Below are 8,539 nucleotides of genomic sequence, written 5' to 3'. Positions count from 1 at the left end.
ATATATAACTACGCATCTAGTTTCTATTCCAAAACAAATGATAAACATCAGAAAATATTCAAATCGTTAAACAACATATTCAAAAGTCAAATATGATTCGTAGAATGTAAAAAAAGAAAGGAAGAGTTGAATGCATACTCACCGTAAGGTGAGACATAATTTTGCAGATCTTATAGGCAATGCTAAACACGGATTTCATATGCTTCGAATTCACATAATTCTCTAAACACCAATGTCTGAATCGATTGTTTGGTGTTCCTATGTGTTGCAAGAACACCTAAAGAATAACTTATACAACACAACAAACCAATTCCTCAAAACATTAGTCGAAACAAATTGATAAAACTATTATCATTGTGAACATTCTATGATAGACAGTTCCTCCTCGTTTTTCTGAGTGATATATGCAATTACTAGCAGAAATAGGGTAATAGGAAAAAGAAATTAATGGAACTTAGTAAAAAAAAAATCTCAGCATCCATTCCAAAGATTCATTCAAACTAATCGGTTAATCATGCATCAAAAAGCTAAACTCACCGCTAAAGATGTCATTGGATCACCACTGTCTTCACAGAATGATAATTTCTTTTGATCTGCTAGAACGAACTTCTGAAAGGAATTGATCTGATAATTTATCGCATTATAAAACGCACATATCTTACACACCAGAAATATAAGATATTTTTTGTCGTTATCTGACAATTTTTTTTCCGCTGTTGTCTGACAAAATTTCACCAATGCAAAGAAATCCTATGAGTTAGCAAAAATAACAATGATTTTACGGATATGAATTAATAATTAAGTAGGAGAAGAGATATAAATTGTCTTCTACATTTCAGTGGTAATGAAGTAGTAATAACTGAAAATAAAGCAATAGCATGGAAGAAGTATGTTGCATTTTATTCAGTAAGCATGAAAGAATAAATACACCGTCTAATTTCTGTTTTTTTTTCTCATCCACACCACAGAGACTTTGGATGATATAAATGTAAATGAAAATATTGTCGTTACAAGGTAGCCTGAAAAATCAGAAAGTGCAAATGTCGGATGATAAGTCATTTCCTATTCGAATATTTCAAAATATTACATTTCGCTTATCTCCGCGGTTGAAGAGTGACCCGACATGAACGCAAGCGCAGACGACCGCCACTTCAGCCACTAAATCGTACTGTACAGAATCCAAAACCATTTTTGCTAGACGTGGCTCCACAGGTAACTGTTGCATCATTTTACCTAGCTGAGTTACAACTAGCATGGTTTCGCGACACTCAATGGCTTTAAGAGACCTGCAATTTTTCATTAAACAGCCGTGTTTCCTCAACATTTGGGAAACTGCACAGTTTCCCAAATGTTGAAGAAATGGATCAAAAAAACATACCTCAAAAGTCTCAGCGAATGCATCAGGTCACTCGAATCCGGTTTTTCAATGAAATCAAACTCTTCAGGGTTCATAATACCAACTGATATCAGGTACAACACTACTTCAGCAAGGTTGGTGAGAAGGATGTCTGGAACGTTTGTGGATTCCATTTCTTCATATTGTTCTTCCGAGTAAAGGCGATAGCAAATCCCTAAGCGAAATTCAATCACTATGCTGACGATAACAACAGTTGCGCGCCCAGAAGTTAGGTAAGTATTACACCTCTATCTCTTTTTATCTTAGTTAAAATAAAATTAATCGTTTCCATTTCTTTGCGAATCAATCATACCTCATCAGCTGGAATAGGTAAGCCAATTTTTTGCATTACTTTTCTTCTGCATATGTCAAGAAATCCACTTTTTTTTTGTCTTAAACAGTCACATACGATGGACTTCCTACGACTCTTAATTCGAACGCAACTCCATCGGTCAAGAAAACTGGAACGTATCTCGATGACTTAAAATAGTATGATGATAAACAAACCCCTCTCCGAATCCTTTGAAGAGATCATTTCCTACTAGAAAAATCTTTTAAAACCTGGTGCTGTTCTTCCGGCTCTTCCAGCTCGTTGTTTTGCTGCAGATTTCGATATCAAATTCAGTTCTAAGATATTTTTTCGTTTGGTAGTGTCAAATTTTTTAACCTAAATAATAGTAGTCATTTGAGAGGATAGCCATATTAGAAGCCAAAACTTTAAAAAGTAACTTTTAAACACCTAGATTGTGCAAGGAAATCAAAAGGAAGAAATGAGGCATGCCTTCGCTAACCCGCAATCTACAATGTATCGAACACCTGGAATAGTTATCGAAGTTTCACCGACATTTGTTGCAAAGATAACCTGCAATGGAATTTTAAGGATGAAAATGACATGTTTATAAAATAACAATAACAATGAATCACAAAAGCTTGCAAAGCCTAACAACCTTATGGTGATATCCAGATTTCAAAGGAGCAAAAATTTCAATTCGATCTTCAACTGGCATCTTCCCGTATAATGTCACGATCTTCACCTTCACGCTATGTTTAAGTTCCGTTAGTCGCTTGGAGAGACGGTCTTCAGCTATCAGCGTTTCATGAGGACTAAAAATGATCTTCAGAAGAAACTACAGCAAAAATAAAAGGGAAGCAATAAATAAAAAACATTAGAATAAGTTCCTAAATAAGAATATGAAACACTTTTTTCTTGAGAAAAGAATTAAAATTGGGAGTTACTTTCGAATCAAATAAAGCAGCTTCCAGTTCTATGTCAAACTTAGATTGCAGTTAGCAATTATTACATACTAAGTACTGAATAATAATTATGAACAATATTTAAAGAATTTAGACAAACGGTACTAAAAAGTTGATTCCAACAATAATTGTCATACTTTGATAAAAAAGCCATAATATGTGCTGCATGTGTCTCCAAGCTATCTTCCCAAAAAATGTCTTCAAAAGGCTGTTTCTTAGCTTCCTTCTCACAAATATTTATGACTTTTTCCACTGTGCGGTCGACATAATCCAGCATCAAACTTCTAATTCTGGAAAGAAAAGAAATGAATCATGGAAACGGATAGCGAGACAAAAAAGCAAAAATAGCCGTAACAAATTATTAAAAGCAGTCTTGCTAAGGGTTGAAAGACTAGCTATATTTGTCATTGAGGGAATAAAAAAGGGCGGAAGCGGTGGGATACATATTAAGGATAATTTTATAATGGAGTGATCATAAAATAAATTATATATTGATGTGAATCCATTCCTTACCTATGAAATGCGTGCAAAAAGGTAAGTTAGGAAGCACAAATCGCCTTTTATAATCTATATGAAAAACTTCACACCAACCCCCTGCATCCAGAAATTGGTGGCTCGTAACAAATCTCGATAGAGTACTGACGTCCTGGAACTTCTAGTTTTTTTGCTTGAAACTCAGAGAAATATTTCAATAGTGGTTCTGGATCCAGTGTTGCAGAACATATCACCTAAAACAAGACTACTCAACAGATTAGGACTTAGAAAGAGAACCAAACACTTAGAAATCTTGAGTATTATTATAAAATTTCTAACGGAACTGACCAATTTTATATCCGACCGCAATCTAAGCACTTTTTTCATCATCCCCAAACACATATCAGTATTGACAGTCCTTTCGTGAACTTCATCAATCATAACGCATCCAAATTGTGATAATTCAGGATCATTTCGTATACAATCCAAAAGATGCTTCTCTGTTATGAAATTTATTTTTGCATTCAAATTAGGTTTCAGCCTGAAATACATTGGTTAATGCAGATAACATAGTGTGAAAATAAAAAATGACACAATAAGTCTTGATGAAACTGCTTGAATTTTGAAAAGACATAGCAATTATAGAACATTTCAAAGAGCACGCAAATTATAGAACATTTCAGAGAGCACGCACCATGACTAACTTCTGAACTATAACATCAGATAAAAACTGTAATGAATTATCTCATCCCGAAGCATGCAAAAGCTTACCCATCTTCATATACGGGGACGTTAACCAAACAGTAGTTAATCAGCGACGTCTCCTTCGCCACTCTCACGGCCAGTTCGCATACAGCAGTCTAAAAGAATGCTTACATTTCTTACTCGAGGAATTTTGTATACATCCCCAACAAATAATGCTAAAAGAAAAACCTTGCGCGGCTGACTGCACAGAATTTTTTGCGAAGGGGTAATAATGCCATCGAATACTAGATATTGCGGAATCTGTGTACTTTTACCCGAACCAGTATCTGCTACTACAATCAATACTCTTCCCTAAACTGACAATTTAAAACAAATTAAATTTAAAAGGAATAATGTGACAATAATAAGGAAAACTTTAACGACAAAGTATAGGTAACCAATATATAAACTTCGGGATAATAAAGCTATTAGAAATTGAAAATCAAATAATCAAATAAAGTCATAAAACAGGAACACACCAACCTGATTACACAGAGTGTTCTTGATATCCTTCCTGATGTTATAAACTGGCAATCCGCATGAAAAACGTTCTATTTCATGGTTCATAAGTCTAAACCATTAATATTCATAGTGTTTCAGACCATCAATTCACAAATTATAAGTACAAGTTTCCCTTAAATGGTTCAACATCAATATGAACTTTGTAAACAACCAACCCAAAATCTAACTAACAGACGCTAATAAAAAACTGAACATTCATCAATTGTGAAATCTTTACGAGGAAATTGATTAGCTGCTAAAGATTCATTCCATAGTTAACTGTTACTCACTCCGTAATCAACTTTGTGGCATGCGGTGATTTTTCCAGCATTTGCATATGTTTCGTATGTATTTCATCAAAAATTTCTATTCTGCACTTTCGTTTTGGAATCTAAATGCTTACTGAGCAGTTATTTTATTTTCTAACTTGAAAAAAAAAAACGAGAATCGTGAAATAGTCCATGGAATTTATACAAGCTTACTATATAGCAATGTGGTGGAAACACTCTATCATAAAAAAAATTATCAAAAAAATTACTTCTTTCTTAAAAAAGTCACAATCATGGACGTTGTTAGGTTCAACAGTTTCTTGAAGCTTCATCAGCCTTCTCGTATCTGCAATGAATCTACCACGAACACGATGGAGAAACTGTTGCCAAGGTGGAGATGGGACCTGCAACACTGAAATAAGCAAATTCATACATGTGTTTGATAACCCAAAAGAAATTATAAAATTTACGAACCTGTCTCTGATTACGACGATTTACTTTACACAACTCATTTGTGCATGTTCCTGAAAAAGTGAAACTAGTTGGAAGCTGAAAGCAAAAAGTAATAAAACAAAAAGTGAAAAATTACGACATAATTGCATAATTTTGGTATTACATATTTCTTAAAATTATTTTAAGAAATTCCGATAAACAGGTAAAGAAACGGTTGAATGAATGGAAAGAGCAAAAATAACAAGTTATCTCGAATCATGTTTATTGAAGAGCAGGCATTCGTGATTTCTTTGTTCGGGATTTTTTTGTTTCTTTCAAGAGGTTTCCATTTTGAGCGTAATTATTAACAAGACCAGCTCTAATTCGAATTTCATTTCAAACCTAGACCATATCATTCCCAGAAAAAACTTACCAGCATTGTTTCTGGTGAAAACTTGATTGCTAAATATCAAATCCAAATATTTTGTAGAAAAAATATCAGGAAAGAAAACAGAACGTTCGCTACAAGCTGCAATGCTACCGTAAATAGAAAGCCAAAAATCGGTTTAAAAATGTAACCAGGTGTTTTCTTTTTTTTTTTGTATGTTTGCATTTACGGCATCAAAAATTTGAAATTGACAACTGCTAGCAAAAAGCCAAGTAAGTGAACAACTTCACTTATACTTGAATTCCTCAAAGTACATTAAAACTCAGTATTTTATAATGAAAAAATATAGCCAACCTTCCTCTTTTGATGAATAAGATTGAGCTTTAACAGTACCACTTTCATGTTCTATACGCATTGGAAGAACGGAACATTTTGTGAACTGAAATAAATCTTCAAAGATTGCATATTGGAAAAGCGAGAAAAAAGAATATCACTTATACCACTATTGACTAGAACCCTTAACAAATCAGAAGCGTTCATAAGAGAACTTCAAAACCTCATTACTCAAAATTTTCAGTACAAGAGCTACAAGACAACGAAAGCAGACTCTTCAGTTAGATAAAAATATCATCAGGCAAAAAAGGATAACAAAAAGAGGATAAAGAAAAGGTAAATGTTAAATTTTTCTAAATTTAGGGAATACATTTCAGAAATAGAACCACCATGTATAAGTGGTTGCAATCGACATTCACTGATGGACGAGGTTCTGCAGACTCTGAAGTGCTTCGAATGTTTCGACCGCCACTGTAGCAATAATCATCAATCTTGAAACACCATTTCAGTTATTTTTATTTATTCTAGCCAAAAAACATGTCTTTCTGTTATTTTGCAGTGGTGTATTACCGTTTTATGACAAAATGACGAATTCCAAGGATAAGCACACAATTTTCTGTAATGGATTCGACAGAAGGAAAAGGCATATTGAATTAAAATATGATATTTGGAAAAGATTGAACTTGAACTCAGTACAATAATATTTTAAAAGTAGATTTTCTTGATGGGAGTTTCTCTACCTTAGTGATTGCATATGTACAGGTATTTTCAGTAGCAGGACTCCATTCTTGTATTTGCTCTTTCATTATCTGCAGTATCAAAATAAATAAGACCAATAAAAAAAGACAGCCTTAACCATCATAATTCCTTCAGTTGAATTTCAAATGCTTAAAAAAAAGGTCGAAATGTAATGAATATCCAATTCGCAACCTGCTCCATAGATTCATCCACATTCCAAGCACTAGCAGTACATTTGTGTTTCTGCTCTACTTTTTTTTCCATAAACTGCAAACAAAACTAATACTTGAAAAGAAAAAATTAAAAAATGTTACATCAAAACTAAATTTTCTGAAGGGGCTGTGAAGTAAATCAGTAAACTGATCAATACGTGCAAAGTAATTTATTGTCGAGATATATTCTATAAATCCAACTTTATCTCGCTTTAGAATGAAAAATAAATGGTGTTGCAAAAAGCGTAATAGATATATTCTCAAAGACTTCAAATACAGCAAATTCTGTATGGGTCCCACAGGCATACATCAGTGACCACCAGAAAATGTGTTACATTATATGAATTACTGCATTATACATTTTAATCGTTACAATACACTATGTGCATATCACGGTAAAAACGGACAAATATTGATAAGACCATTTTCATACGAATGAATTTCGTTCATAACAAGCTAACTGAAATTCATACCGTTCTTTGTTCTTCATTGTGAAACGTCAACTGATATGATAAATCACAAGGTACTATTTTATTACCAGTTCCAATTTGCTGTTCAAGCTGCAAAATCATGTGACATGAAACGTATGGTAAAAATATAAAATATGAAAAAATGACAAAAAAAGCAACATCTTTTTTTAAGCATTCAAAGCAACAATATCATTTAGCGAATATTATAAAGACAACAAAATGCTTACTGAACAAAAACTCTACCATTTCCATTTCTTTTATGAAATATGATCCTTGCTGATAAGCCGTTGAATGATTCACAATGTCTGAAAGATGGGGATTACGCATGTCTATATTATGAAATGCATACCTTACCTTTAATAGGAAAAAAACGAACTGTTGCTAGCAACGATGATCGTAATGTCATCAATAAAGAAATAAGTTGGGTATATTTAGTAAGCTCGACTAAAAATTATGATCTATCATACATTTAATTTTACCAATTCATAAACTATCATGATTCATAATTTCTGAAACAAGGATGATTTGTGCTTGATTTTGAAGAAAACAATGATGGCTTAAGTAATACAGTAAAAATATCAAAAATCATCGTAGTTCGTAATCTGATAAGATTGATGCATAACGATGTTAGTAATAAAACTTCTTTCGAAAGAAATAATATAGTTGCAACAATACAGTAAAGATATCAAAAAAAAAAATGAACAGTTTGACAGTACTGCCCGTATGATTTACCGAAGATAGAATTAAGTCGGTCCGGATTGCTTTCGATGTTTTCCAATCCGATTTCTGTACGTCGCGACTTAAACATGCTCATTAATTCTTGTTCGTCCAATTTAACAAACAATGCTACCACTTCAACCTGCAATTATCAACAGTTTTTTCGGAAGATCAGGTTTTTTCGATTTCTCGCTAAGTGAGAAGTGGCTACGAAAGTGTCAATCAGCCGATAACAACGATGACAAGTATAACTAAAAAACATCAAAAGTTAGAGTCGCTTATCACAAAAATCTTCTACTCCTCCGAAATATGCAATTCGAAACTCTGGACCAACGTTAACTGCAAAAAGGACCAACTGCAAGTACCTTCAACATATCACTTTAAACAGGGCACATTTACAAGGATTACCAATTCATTGATACTGACGTCTTCGATTCTTACTCATCAAGTCTCACGTAAAGTCTAAAGAATCACTTGAGGAATCTATTCCATTCCCCTTTATTAGCATAGTACTCTTCTAAGGTGAATTTCCATTACCTGTATCTAGTAACACCAGACTTCGGGAAACACAACGAGGTATTCTGGGAAGAAAAAGGAAGAAAATGGAGTAA

At 33.3% G+C, this 8,539-nt stretch overlaps 2 protein-coding genes across 2 annotated transcripts in view; both read right to left on the bottom strand.

Moving 5' to 3' along the window:
* The window catches only part of LOAG_16648 (ATP-dependent RNA helicase DHX8), a gene marked incomplete at both ends in the record, with an annotated part of 10,271 nt that extends 5,836 nt beyond the window's left edge, over positions 1 to 4,435 (bottom strand). The window contains 13 exons of the mRNA XM_020449295.1: positions 143 to 277; positions 538 to 609; positions 1,088 to 1,286; positions 1,379 to 1,571; positions 1,958 to 2,063; positions 2,178 to 2,258; positions 2,344 to 2,500; positions 2,788 to 2,940; positions 3,242 to 3,378; positions 3,473 to 3,665; positions 3,896 to 3,984; positions 4,058 to 4,180; positions 4,352 to 4,435. Of these exons, the coding sequence (XP_020307213.1) occupies positions 143 to 277; positions 538 to 609; positions 1,088 to 1,286; positions 1,379 to 1,571; positions 1,958 to 2,063; positions 2,178 to 2,258; positions 2,344 to 2,500; positions 2,788 to 2,940; positions 3,242 to 3,378; positions 3,473 to 3,665; positions 3,896 to 3,984; positions 4,058 to 4,180; positions 4,352 to 4,435 (1,722 nt within the window). The remainder of the gene's footprint in view (positions 1 to 142; positions 278 to 537; positions 610 to 1,087; positions 1,287 to 1,378; positions 1,572 to 1,957; positions 2,064 to 2,177; positions 2,259 to 2,343; positions 2,501 to 2,787; positions 2,941 to 3,241; positions 3,379 to 3,472; positions 3,666 to 3,895; positions 3,985 to 4,057; positions 4,181 to 4,351) is intronic.
* Positions 4,436 to 4,655: 220 nt separating this feature from the next.
* On the bottom strand, positions 4,656 to 8,302 carry LOAG_16647 (hypothetical protein; the record flags this gene model as incomplete). The annotated part of the gene is made up of 12 exons (XM_020449294.1): positions 4,656 to 4,760; positions 4,908 to 5,042; positions 5,113 to 5,162; positions 5,504 to 5,599; positions 5,813 to 5,897; positions 6,181 to 6,282; positions 6,532 to 6,600; positions 6,722 to 6,796; positions 7,215 to 7,301; positions 7,455 to 7,516; positions 7,944 to 8,070; positions 8,294 to 8,302. 12 exons carry the CDS (start codon positions 8,300 to 8,302, stop codon positions 4,656 to 4,658), a joined length of 1,002 nt encoding a protein of 333 aa, XP_020307212.1.
* Positions 8,303 to 8,539: the final 237 nt, after the last annotated feature.

This window comes from Loa loa, assembly GCF_000183805.2.
Source record: "Loa loa unplaced genomic scaffold supercont3.11, whole genome shotgun sequence".
NCBI classification, from domain to species: Eukaryota; Metazoa; Nematoda; class Chromadorea; order Rhabditida; family Onchocercidae; genus Loa; species Loa loa.
The sequence above is the reverse complement of the archived record's forward strand: the minus strand, read 5'-3'. Positions and strand labels throughout refer to the sequence as shown.